The 12,869-nt window shown below is 52.0% G+C and overlaps 1 protein-coding gene across 2 annotated transcripts; it reads right to left on the bottom strand.

Moving 5' to 3' along the window:
* Positions 1-538: 538 nt before the first annotated feature.
* Positions 539-10,593, bottom strand: FOSB (FosB proto-oncogene, AP-1 transcription factor subunit). Of its 2 annotated transcripts, XM_083627750.1 has the most exons (5): positions 9,795-10,593; positions 6,459-6,776; positions 5,515-5,622; positions 3,368-3,652; positions 539-3,267 (listed from the first exon to the last, which is right to left on the bottom strand). In XM_083627750.1, the coding sequence occupies exons 1-5, from the start codon at positions 9,924-9,926 to the stop codon at positions 3,202-3,204; spliced, it is 909 nt and encodes a 302-aa protein (XP_083483876.1). In that variant the 5' UTR covers positions 9,927-10,593; the 3' UTR covers positions 539-3,201. The 2 variants fall into 2 exon arrangements, with proteins under 2 accessions (XP_083483876.1, XP_083483875.1); XM_083627749.1 differs by having other exon boundaries at positions 539-3,652; positions 9,795-10,592.
* Between the last annotated feature and the right edge of the window lie 2,276 nt (positions 10,594-12,869).

Here is a 12,869-nt window from a genome sequence, read left to right as displayed (position 1 = left end):
GGCCCTGTGTCTGGTTCCCTGTAACCTCACTCCTCGCACGGAGGGAACTGCCAGAAGGCCCTCGGAGCTGGACCTCAGTGCCCGGGCAGAACGATGGGGGTGTAGACGCTCCTTTAGGTATACTGGACCGAGCCCGTTTAGGGCTTCAAAGGTCAGCACCAACACTTTGATCATGGGTTCTTTTGAATTTTAGACCCTGGATTTAAGGGTTGTAACGACACACATACACCCCAAAATCTGCTTTCCAGGAGATCTCACCACATGTGCTTTCACTTGGCATGCTGCAGAGGGCACTCCAACACCAAACAAGGTCCCAGCGCATAAACATGTCACTCACTCAGCTTCCTGCCACCCGGCCACCCCAGGGTCTGCCCCGCCCTGAATGTGAAGGGTTAAGGCACAAGGTGATGGGGGTTTCGGTGTGGAGAAAGCCAGGCAGCTCTACGGCTCGAGGTTTTTCTTTTTTTTATTATTGCACCTTAATGTGAACTTTACAGGAGTTTGAAAAAATAGAGATCTTATATCCATCGTTAAAAAGTGCATTTTTCAAAGCTGTCTTTATTTGCTATTTTTGCTAGCCAAGGTTAAGTGCAGGGAAGAGTCACCAGCCGGGTCCAGGGTTCTCTCCCCTCCTTCCCGTCCGACGGCCCCCCCTGCTGCTTAACAAAACAACATTGCACACAAAAATAATATTACAGCACAAGGGGGGTAAAAATAATATAATAATTATTATAATAGTTAAAAAATTAAAAATATTCCCCCGTTTCCCCAGCAAGTGTATAATAAGCATTTAAAAATAAAAAAAATAAAAGCTGGTTAAAATAAAAGTCCATAAGATTAAAAATAATTCTGGTTTTTAAAAAAAAATTAAACACAACATTGAAAGCTTGGTCACGAGGAAAGTTTTTTGGAAACATCCTGAATGGTGTGCTCTAGAGCTCCATAAAAGCAACAAGGCAGCTTTTTTTCGTTTTTTCGTTTTACCCCAGTCCATAAACACACTCGTGTGGCAGGTTAATAAGAGGCAGCACGGTGTCAGAAGCAGGCAGCGCTGTTGCACAAGATCACGCGCACAAGAGATACACAAGCGCCGCTTGGCATTGGCAACCGAAGCAACAGGGCGCAAGGAGACCCTGGGGTGGGGTGGGGGGGCCACTTCACAAACAACACGGCTGCAAACCGATTGAAATGCTGGGAGAGGCTGAGCCACCGACACTTTTCAAAAAGGGAGCTCACATTTGAGGATCCGGGCACCCTAAAGTGATATCCACCAGGGTGCAGCGAGGCAGGAAGGAAGCCAGAAGCCCAGAAATTAGGAAAAGGCTGCAGCCGGGGATGGAAGTCAGCTAAATATCCAGAGGTTTTTTTGCTCACCAACAGTGTCACCAAGGGAGAAAAGGATGGTGGGGAGAAGAGCCAGCTTCAAAAACCACAGATACATCAAGCAAAAGGGAACAGGCAGCTTAAAGTACATAGTGTCACAATATCGAGGGTCGGGGAAGGAAAGCATCTATACAAGGAGGGGGGAGAGAGGTCCGTTCACAGTATATCACCAAGCGCAGTTCCCCAACATCCCGGCAAAACGGTTGCCAGCCACCCACCCACGGGAAACCGAGCAAAGGCAGAAGTCCCTAGTGGGAAGAGGATTCATTCGGGGGGGGGGGATGTGGCCAAGTTTAAAAGGCGGTGGGTAGACCCAACGTAGAGCTGGCCCCCCAACCAGCTGGACAAAATTAAGAGACGTGGCGTTCCAGACAGCCCACTGTGCAAATTCATAGCAAAAAAACTTTCTTTACAAGCATGGAGGCTGCCATCCTCTTAAAAGGCTTCCATATTTTCTGACAGGCACACCAGGGCTGCCCAACTATTGCACAAGTTAAAAATCTGGTGAGTTTTGCAGCCGAGGTTCTCATTAATTAAGTTTTCGATTTTGTATTGAACTCAATATATATATTAACAAAGTATGAAGAAAAAGAAAACTTCTTTTTCTTCATACTTTGTTAAGACCAAATACTTTTCTACTGCCCTTTGATTATATTCCGAGGACATTCACCAAAGCGCCTAAACTGGTTTTTCGTGTGAACTGGAATAATTTCTGCTTGCAAGCCTATTAAAGTAGACTTGCTCCTCCGCGCGTTAAGGTTGCAACTCATAAGGAACTGAATTATGTTGGGCTTACTTCTGAGTAAGCATGCGCCTCTGATCAGGCAGCAAGCTTAAACCACACAGAAAAAAAGAGCTTTTAAGCACCTCCTGCGCCATATTCTAGACTTTTTTGAGGTTGGCAGTAGGCACCTGCCAAAATAATTTGGGAAAGGATGGTCGCTGGCCGGTCAATCTCTCAACCACGTTTCCTAGTGCAGGCTGATAACTTGGAAAAGTGCCTCGAGAGTGCCCATTTCTAACCATGCAGCTGGCAGAAGATCCACCAGCAGCCAGGCAATGTAGGGTCTGCTAGAACAGGGGGGAGAAAGCCCACCCCCATTCCTCCTCATTCCCCCTACTGACAGGTCATCCCCTTTTGCTCGGCTTCTTACAACAAGACGACCCCTTGGGGTCCCTTTCCAAGTCTACGATTCCATGAACAAAAGGCAGCAAGAATCAGAGAACCATCGTCACAGTCCATACTCAGCCAAAAAGTCCACGTTCAGCAAAAGGCAAGGGCCTTGTTTCCCCCCAGAAAGCAAGTTTTAGGCTCAGAGTTCTTCCGAGGCAGAGGGTAGATCATCCATCGCTGCAGCCCAGAAACATCCATCCTCCTCCGCTCTCCCATTTGGAAATTGCAAAGCCCAAAAAACAAGGAAATGTCGAAAGCGACCGTCGACACACAAAAAGGCGTTCCACTCACTGCACCCCGGCAGTCTGAACATCAACAACAACATGGTCACAGAGCTTGTGGGTGCTGGTGTAGCAAGGGCTGGCGGGTGACTTGGTCTCTTTATAGATAGATATTGGTGTTTTAAAGGTTCGATGCTCCCAAGCTGGGGGGTGCGCATTTGCCATTTCTCTCTCTCTCTCTCTTGTGCCCCCCTTCGCTTAACGCAGAAGTTTGCGCACGTGGGTCGTTTTGGTTTTTTTTTGTTCCAATGGAGGTCAGGCAGAGAAAAGGTTTCGCGATTGGGAGGCGGTTGGGCTTTTGCGTTTTGTTTTTGCGCGTGTTTTGTTTTTTTGAGTTTCACAAGGCAAGGAGCGAGGGAGAGTTCAGGGAGTCCGAGGACTGGTCGCTGCTGCTGTTCCGCTGGTGTGTGGCTCCGCAGCTGGCTCCCTCTGGGTAGGTGAAGACAAACGAAGACGTATAGGAAGGGTTAGCCGGGTACGGGTCGGTCAGCTGTTCACCATGTGAAAAGTAAGAACTAGAAAACGCTACCTCCGCGGGGGACAAGGCCTGCACTCCGCCAAGGGTCTGCTGGTAGTGGAGGGGCAGCGACGAGTAGGCTGTGGGCCCAAAGGGGTCCTCCTTGACCGCCAGGGCTAAAGCGCTCACCTCGCCCGAGGTGCCCGGCTGCCCGATCAGTTCTGGCACGTCCTCGTAAGGGATCTTGCAGCTGGGCTTGTGAGCCACCAGGACAAACTCCAGCCGTTCGCGTTCCTTCTGAAGCTCCGCGATCTCCTCCTCCAGCTCAGCCTTCTCCTCCTCCAGCTGGTCGGTCTCCTGGGGAAGGAGCGGGGACATCAGCGGAGTCAGCAAGGAAGCCATGGGGGACGGGCAGGGACGGGGAGGTGAGATGGTGTGGAATTGGGGAGCTGGGAGGGAAACCACCACCACCAGTTCCCTTGGGTGGTGCCTCTGGCCAAAATTCCCCAGAAACTCAGGACCGCAATACCTTAAGGACCGCCTGTTTCTATATGAACCAACCCAAACCCTGAGATCATCTTCTGAGGCCCTACTTCGTGTGCCTCCTCCTCGAGAGGTCCAGAGGGTGGCAACTCAAGAACAGGGCCTTTTCTGCAGTGGCTCCCCATCTGTGGAATGCTCTCCCCAGGGAAGTTTGCCTGGCGCCTTCTTTACACACCAGGCAAAAACGTTCCTTTTTAACCAGGCCTTTGGTTGATCTGACTGACATCCTATAGCCTTTTAAAATGTGTTTTGTTTTGTGGGGGCGGCTATTGGGTTGTTGTTTTTATTTTGATTAGGTATTTTGTGGTTTTATATCTTGATTTTATTCTGTGAATAAAATCTCCACCTGGAGACCCCCGGGTACAGGGCATTATATAAATTCAAATAATAATAATAATACTGTAACAACAACCACCACCAGAAGGTTGGTGGTTCAAGCCCACCCAGGGACTCCTGTGGGTAAGTCTGCATCTGCCATCTTGCCTCGCTGCCTGCTCCAATACCCAACCAAGGAGAAGCAAGGGTGTTCATGGAGCCCACCAGACTAGGCCCAACTCATCTGCCTTTTCCATATGCTATACAGAGACCAAACTTCCCTGGAGGGCACCAAGCTGTCAAAGTCTTCCCTAATTCCATCAACTTCAGAGGCTAAACTGCTTTAAAAGTGTTATGGGGGGGCACCCTAGTTTTGGGGGGCATTGCAGTCAGGGACTCTGCCATTTCTCCTGCTCTAGCCAAGCAAGCATCCCTTTGCCCTCTTTCAAAATGGCGCCTGCAGGACCAGAGGGGCCTCTGCTGGGCGAGAACCGGTCTGGCCAACGGACTCTATGGCGCCCATTCCTCCAAGATGGCGGCCTAGAGCACTTAGGAACTTGGCAGGGAAGGTGGAGGGAAAGCAAGAGACAACCCCCTCTCAGCTTGAAGCTCAGGAGGGAGGGAGGAACTGGGGTTTGCCTAGTCCCCAAAAGATGGGGATGAGCTGTCCGTTTTTGAAGATTTGTAAATAAAGCTTGTTATCTTAAATATGGGAGCCGAAAACAGCTTAGAACAAGCCACAAGGAGAAGGGCATTAAAAATCAGCGGTTGCAGCCTATTTTTTTTTTAAAAAACCAACACCTTTTTCAAATATCCCAATGGAAGAAAAAACATTTCAAACTCTTTGCCCTGAAAAACCTGGATTTTGGGGCTTCACTGGGGTTTTGGAAGATTGGATCAACGCAGCTTTGGGGCTGTGTGGGGTTGGAGGGCGAGAAGGGCAGGAACAGGCAAGACGTTCCCAGACAGACTCTTTGGCTTTACCCCATGGTCATAGGGAATGAAATAATTGGCCGTTTGTGGCCCCTTAAAATGGTAATACCGGCCATGAGGAGACAACATGGGGTAGTGGTTAGAGCCTGAGACACACCAGGATTCAAACCCCCAACTTGGCCGTGAAGCTCACCGTGAGCCTCCGGTCACAGTCTCTGTCTCTCAGCCTGACCTACTTTGCAGGGTTGTTGTGGAGGTTAAATGTGATGGAGGTGGGATATAAATGCAATAGGCAGAAATTGGCCATTGAGGAAGAACAGGGCCCTGAGGCAGCTCCACCTCTCTCAAAGCTTGTGGGTTTCCCCCCCAAGGGCAGGGCCAGTGACACCAAAAAGCTCATAGCCAGGAAGTCCCCGTTCTCCACTCACCGCTTGAAGTCGGTCTGTCAGTTCACGGCGGCGATTCCTGCACTTGGCCGCTGCAAGCTTGTTCCTCTCCCTCCGGACACGGCGTTTCTCTTCTTCCTCGGGTGTCAGCTACAAGGGCAGGAGAAATAGGCAGTCAGTCCGTGGATGAAGGCTAGAGACAATTCTCCCTTTCTGGACATGGCATCGTCCCAAAGGACTTTGCCACCGCCTCTCTCCTGCAGGGCAAACCAGCTGCATCCATCCCTAATGAACCTTGGAGAAGCTGGTCTATCTTTGCACTTCATGAAGAGACAGAAGATCCCTTCCCCTGACTGGCTGTCAAGAATCCTGGGATCCACACAAGCGACCCCTGCCGTCAACGCTATCCTTGCTCATTCTGGTGGGGCAAATGGACATACTGGGTTTTACCCCAGTATTCAACCCAGGAGAATACACTCAAGTAACCCTGTGAGACTCTTAATCCAGAGGTTGTGGGTTTGAGCCTCACATTGGTCAAAAGATTCCTGCATTGCTAGATGACTCTCATGCTCCCTTCCCAACTCTGCAAGTCTATGAAAAGATGCAGCAACGTCGGAGCACCAAATTTGGGGGGGGGGGGTCAAGCAGCCCACCTTAGCTGGATGCTGTCCAGCCAGGAATCCCAAGTGGTTCCAGCTACAGTGGACTGGCAAATTCATCGCTGCAATCTGAATTAAGTCGCCCATACTTTCTCCCACCTTTCCCCCCAAGCTACCAAGGGGGCGAGAGGGCAGAGAAGGAAACCAGCCAACATCCCACCCCAAATATATATATATATACCAAATGCAGCCGTTAAGGCTGCTTGGGGAATCTGTCAAGCGGGGTCAAATCAAGGGTGCAAAACGATTTGAGTTAATAACCTCGTCGCCGGCTCCCCAGAGGAAATTCCACAGGAGAAGCAGGGCCCTACAATCCTCCCCGCTCACCGTTTCCTCCCGAGTCCTTCGGGGCCGGGCCCTGGTGGAGCGTGGCTGGGCGGCAGGCAGCCCCGAGGGGCCGGCACCGTAAGCAGCGCTCAGTCCTGGGGTGGAGTAGCTGGTCCCCGGCAGGTCGTAGGGGTCCACAGTGGGTGGCTGTTGCTGCTGCTGCTGCTGTTGAGGCATTTGCTGGCCCGGAGGCTGCTGAGACTGGGCCATGGAGGAAATCAAGGTGGGCTGCACCAACCACTGCAGGTCTTGGCTAGTCGATATGGCAGTCACTGTTGGCACAAAGGATCCGGGCATTTCCCCAAGGCCACTGCACTCCTGGAGAGGGAGAGAGAGAGGGAGGCATGCATGCTCAGAGGACGGCAGAAATAAGGCTCCCATGTTCCTTCTTCACGGAACACCTTTGCAGGCAACCGTGGCCTAAATGATCCAGGTGACATGGATCATTCGCCCCCAAGGCGAATGCCTAACAAATGAAGTGTTTTGCTTTATCAATAAAATGTTTGTGGGAGCTAGTCTGTGCAGCTGGTTTCTTCTCAACCTCATTACGGTTTTGAAAAAGCAACCTTGGCCACCACCGAGAGGGCCTTCTCGGTAGTGGCACCTGCCCTGTGGAACGCCCTCCCACCAGATGTCAAAGAGAACAACAACTACCAGACTTTTAGAAGACATCTGAAGGCAGCCCTGTTTAGGGAAGCTTTAGGGGAGACTACTGTTGTTTAATACTTTGTTGGAAGCCTCCCAGAGTGGCTGGGGAAACCCAGCCTGATGGGTGGGGTATGAATAATAAATTATTATTATTTAATGTTTGTAAGTCGCTTTGAGTTCATGGGGGGGGGAGAGAAAAGTGATGAGTAATAGCCTGCTGCCCTCCAGGTGTTCACAGAACTGTAGAGTTGAAATGGGATCTGAGGGTCATATAGTCCAACCCCCTGCATTGCTGAACTACAAATCCCATCAACTTCAGCCAGTGTCAAATCCCATCAGCTTTAGTCCCAATGACACCTGGAGCACCAACCCCATGTCTAAGCCAAAGTGTCACCTAGCTAAGACCAAAGGGGGTTGGGACCAGATGACCCTTTATGACCCCTTGGCAACTCTATGAAATGAGCCACCACAGCTGGCTCTGTCATCTAGTCCTGCCTGCCATCTGGGTTATGGGAGAGGAATTGCCAGCTGCAGTGGAGATGCAACACAGATATTCTGTCAGTGAGCGTGTTGGATTTCTGTTAAAAGAGTTGGTGGAAGCTTGTGGCAAATACTGTTCCCTCCAGCTTGAGAACTGAAGGCTAACCTCTCATTCCTTGAATAAGTGACATCAAGAAATATTAACAAATATCACAAGATCAAATGAAGGGAAAGCATCAGCCATCAGTGACTGCCACCATGATGGACACTTTTAGGGCAAGATACCAGAATTCTCTTTATTGCTTTTCAATAAAGCAATATATATTTGCGTGTGTGTGTGTGTGTGTGTGTGTGTGTGTATATGTGTGTGTGTGTGCGTGTGTGCGTGTGTGTATTGTATTCTGCACCTAAACTGGGAATAATAGTCTCTGGTTTGAAACCTTGGCTTTTTTCTCCTCTTTTTTTAGGTCGAAACCTCAAAGCACACAAGCTACCAGAAGGTGTGATATAATAAGAGTCCCAAGTACAGTAAGATCTGAGGGGAAGAAAGCTGTTGGCGATTCCCCCTGCAGGTAACACAGCTCAGAAATAACTCTTAGACAAGGAGCTCTAAAGCAACTCAGCTCCAGGTGGGGAAAGGAGTGAATTGGAGGGCAAAATGAGGCTCGTCCCTAAAATTTGCTGCTCCTTCCCTCAAAAGCAAAAGGAAAGGGTTTCACCCGAGTGACGCTATGCAGTTCACAGGAAAGCCAAGCTGCCTCCAAGCCACTTTATCTGGCCTTCCGCCCCACACTTCCAAATGGGTCGGGGGCTGGCTGCCATTCCTGGCTGGAGTGTCAGAGGCAAGCACATTGATGCCCAATAACATCATTACCCATTTCCCACGTTCGCCAGTGGGTCAGGGGAAGCTGTGGGGCTCCTCCACCCCTTCACTGCACCCCCCCTCTGAATTTCAGAGGGGCGTGCGCGCCCCTACAGAGCTCCCAGAGGACCAGGGCCAACACTGGGAGGGCGAGCAGGCATGCATCTTCCTCTCCCCATTTAACAAGGGAAGGAAAGAGATGGATGTTTATTATGGGCTGGAGCAAGGCCCCTTTCTCTCTTCCAGCTAAAGGGGGCATTATGGGGTGGGGAGCTGGCAACGGCCCCCCGAAATATGGGACGCAAAGCATTGCACTCCTGCTCCTTCCACAGTTGGAGAGGACTATTTTTAGGATTTCTTTTTTTGCTCTGCTGACTTGCACCAAGATAGAAGCAGCAGCAGCAAGCAGAGGCTGGAGGGGGCGTGGCCTCTCCTTCCCGGGCCCGGCCAATCCGCGCGCTCCTCCCGCCCGCCCCGCCCCTTAGCAACGGGGGTGGACCAGCGTTCCAAAATAACCCGCGCGCCTCGGGGAGGAGGAGGCGGTGGAGGAGCAACGCGCCGTGCGTGCTTCACGTCAGCACGGAGGGTTCCAGCACGTCATGCGTTACGCACAACCCCGCCCCCCTTTCCCCCCTTTCGTCTTCGCGCTCGCCTCCTCCACTCCCCCCTCCTCCTCCTCCTCCTCTCCGCGCATGCGCGTTCGGAACCCCAGAGGAAAGCGGGGTGCGGGAAGCGGAGAGAGTTGAGGAATGCGGACCGCAGGGGAGACTTGCGCGCGCGGGGAGAGTTTTGCGGGAGATCCGTTTCAATTGCTATACTGCCGGAATATTTGTACTTCTATTTTGCTTTCCAATCGCGGGTCGGACACTCGGATCCGGAGAATTAATTTCCGCGTGCTTTAAAAAGAAAATAAAATAGGGAAGCGGGGGGGGGGGATCTGTACCGCGATCGGGATCAATTTGGGAGGGGATCGGCCGAAGTGGGCAGGTGGGGCAAAAAAGGAAGGACGGCGGGGAGGGAAGAGGAAAACGAAAAGCACATGCAGTTGCGGTGGGGGGGGGGGCGTGAGAGTCCCCCGATAGGCAGGCAGGCATGCAAGCACCGGAGACCCCGAGCTGACCAGCGCTTGGATCAGGGGCTGGGGGTGCAGGGAACTGCAAGGGGAGTAAGAAGGGAGCCCCGTCCCCGCCTCCGATCTCCTGGATCCCGGCGCCCGGAAGAGTCCGGTGCAAAGGACGCCGCCCCCCCGCCCCGATTCCCATGGCTGGACGAAAGAACCCGGCAAGCAAGTGTTTGTCCCTTCACACACACACACACACACACACCCCGCGATCCGCGGCTCTTACCTGCGAGGAGGCGGCAGCGGCGGCCGTGGGGCTCCCGAAAGAATCCACCGAGGAGAGGTACTGGGACTCGGCCGAAGGGGACGAGCTGCACCGGGAGGTGGAGTCGTAGTCTCCGGGGAAGCCCTGATACATCTCCCTCGGGGGCGCCGGGGAAAGGCCGCGGCCTCGCCGGGGGCGCCTGGAAGCCAAGGTGAGCGCCGAGCACAGCCAGCCGGCCGACCCTCCCGCCGCTGCTGCTGCTGCCGTGGTCGCCGCCGCCGCCGCCGCCGGATCCGAGGCAGGAGGCTCGGGGCGCCTGCGAGAGTAGTTGCTCTTCTCCGGGTCGCCTGGCGGAGGGGGAGACGGCTCCCTCGGGTCCCCCCCTTCGCTCTCCTTTCAAAGCAACAGCATGGTCCCGAAGGCAGCGGCAGGCCGAAGTTCCACCGGTCGAGCCAACTCCAACCCCAACGCGCGCCCGGGAGAAAAGCCTCCCCCCTCCCCCCCAAACAAGCAGCCAGCAATCCGAAGCGATCGGTCGGTTTCCGAGCAGTAGTGTCGGGATCTCCCCTCCGGCGCTCGCTTCTGTCTCCGCTGCCCGCCGCCGGTCTTCCTTCCCGGGCCCGAAATCTTATGAATGAACCACGCTCTGCCTCGCAGCCTATTTATACAAGAGGGGGGCCGTGCCCCTCGTGACGTCAACCAGGAAGCGCGCCGATCCGGCCCCCCAAACGCGGATCCCCGGCGATCCCGGACCTCGCCGACCCCGAAACTCGGCCCGCGGCTCCCTCTCTCCCCGACCTCCCCGCTTGCCCAAAGGGGTCTCCGTGCGGGGCCGCCAAAGGGCTATTTCAGCGGGGATCCCTCGCTCCGCCCCGCCGGAGTTCCTGTGACGCAATTAGCCATATATGGCCTTGTCTCGGCTGTGTTTGTTTGGTATCCTAGCAATGACGTCAGAGGGAATCCCTTTCTCACAGGCCTCGCGGATTCGGCGGCGGCGGCGACGGCGAGGCTTTTTATGAATAGAAACTTTTACTACCGTTCTAGAAATGGCATCGGGAGCGGGAGGCGCGCGGAGGGGAAGGCGAGGGGGGGCGCATCTCTTCTTGCCCCCCCTCCAGAAACCAACCCCCCCACCCCACATTAGGGAGAAGACTCCGGGCGATGCTTTTAAATACCTGGCAAGGAGTAGATTTGTATTCTTGCCAGGAGGGTCGGCACTTAGTCCCACCTCCCCGCCAAAAATATATATATCACAGTATTATAGTTCACTCACGGAACCCATTGCCACAAGATGTGAGGATGAGCCTTTTAGGGAAAGAGCGTGGGGAAAACAAATTCAGACAAGCTCCAGCACTCTACCGCCAATAACCCGCTTGGTTCAAAGGTAGATGGTTAATTAGACATTTGTTTAATTTTTGCACATTACCAAGAAATAAAATGGTATGTGGAATGAATTGTACAATACTTTGCCATTCACAGCCTAACATTCGTTGTTTGAAGGTAAGAGAATCATATATATATATATATATATATATATATACACACACACACACACACACACACACACACACACACATATATATACACACACATACATATATATACACACACATACATATATACACACACACACACACACAGTGTGTGTGTGTGTGTGTGTGTGTGTGTTCACTCTGAATTGTTGTATCACATCAGATGTAAACTAAATTGCTCTAAACTCTGAGTCTCACAGGTTACTGCCCCCCCCACATCAGTTCAGAAATGAGTTGATTGATCCCACTAATTAAAGCTTACAACTCTCGTATTCTCCTATTTTGGAAAGGTCTTCTGGAGCCATTCTGCTTGTGACCCATAAATCTGCCTGAGTTTTCTTTTTTCCTCTTCCCTCACAATCCCTTTTTCCTTTTGTGCTGTGCGCAGGGGTTGTCTTTTCCGTGACATTTGCTAAGCCCCTCCTCGACAGCTTCATTTGGCTGAAGAGCAGGATGAAAATGCCTGGCATCAATAAGGAACATTCCCACCATCTTGGGAACATGGTGGCGCTGTCCAGATCCATTCTTTGGCTGGCTTTCTTCTCTCTCCCTCCCTCCCCACCCCCTGTTTTTATGATGAATTTGCAAACTAATCATCATCACCCTTCATTCAGATGCCTCACTAAAAGCCCCAGGGCTGCGGCTCAGTGGTGGAACACCTGCTTTGAATGCAGAACGCCCAAGATTAAATCCTTGGCACCCCTGCGCCTCCCCGACCCAAACAAGAGTCCAGTTCTAATCAGAGCGGCTCTGGGTTCGAGACAGCCTGCAAGCAGCGTCCCTCAGTTTCAGAGGGGTGGAGCCTCTGCTAGAGAGCGAATTCAGAGGTGCAAATCTCCTCTGTGGATGAACCGAAATATTGCCACTCCCACGCAGGCTTCACCTGACCTTATGTAAGTGCAAGACAGACACACCCTTCCCAAGGGTTTGGATTGGAGTCTTGTTAAAATCCACTTTCGTCTAGAGGCTGGGAGTTCCCCGGGTTCCATTGCAACACCTAGATTAAAGGGTTTGACAGTGGTAACATCTTCAGGTGTGCTGATAGCATGTATGGAACATAATAAGCAGTTTTATACTGAATCAGACCACTGGGCGGACCTGATTTATTATTGATTACGCTAATTGGCGGTGTCTTGCCAGGGTTTTGCACAGAGAGACCCTGTCTTGGAGATGCTATTTGAAGTGCTAAGATGCTATGAAGTGGTCGATAAAGGACAATGAAGTCGTAAAAATAAGATACCAGTTCCTCTGAGCACATGCAGAAATATAGCACAGAACCGGGAACATAGGAAACCATGATCCCCCTGCCCCACCAAATGGAAAATTGCCTCTGAACATGTGCAGATTGGACTTTACATATCGCTTGAGTATCCACAAACAGTTTGGGGTGAGTTTCGTGTTCAGAGGGCTTGTCTTTTAGAAGAGGCTATGACGCGGGTGGCACTGTGGTCTAAACCACTGAGCCTAGGGCTTGCTGATCAGAAGGTTGGCGGTTCGAATCCCTGCGACAGGAGCGCATGTCAAAGTGCAAGTAGATAAATAGGTACTGCTCTGGCGGGAAGGT

The sequence above is a fragment of the Podarcis filfolensis genome, assembly GCF_964270895.1.
Source record: "Podarcis filfolensis genome assembly, chromosome: 8".
NCBI lineage: Eukaryota > Metazoa > Chordata > Lepidosauria > Squamata > Lacertidae > Podarcis > Podarcis filfolensis.
Note: the sequence above shows the minus strand (reverse complement) of the source record. Positions and strands in the feature narration are given on the sequence as shown.

Coding starts and splice junctions, on each gene's coding strand:
- FOSB (XM_083627749.1), bottom strand. CDS start 9,926: ATGTATCAGGGCTTCCCCGGAGACTACGACTCCACCTCCCGGTGCAGC. Junction 6,777..9,794: donor CCGCTGCCGCCTCCTCGCAG/GTAAGAGCCGCG, acceptor CTCCCTCTCCAG/GAGTGCAGTGGCCTTGGGGA. Junction 5,623..6,458: donor GAAGGACTCGGGAGGAAACG/GTGAGCGGGGAG, acceptor CTGCCCTTGTAG/CTGACACCCGAGGAAGAAGA.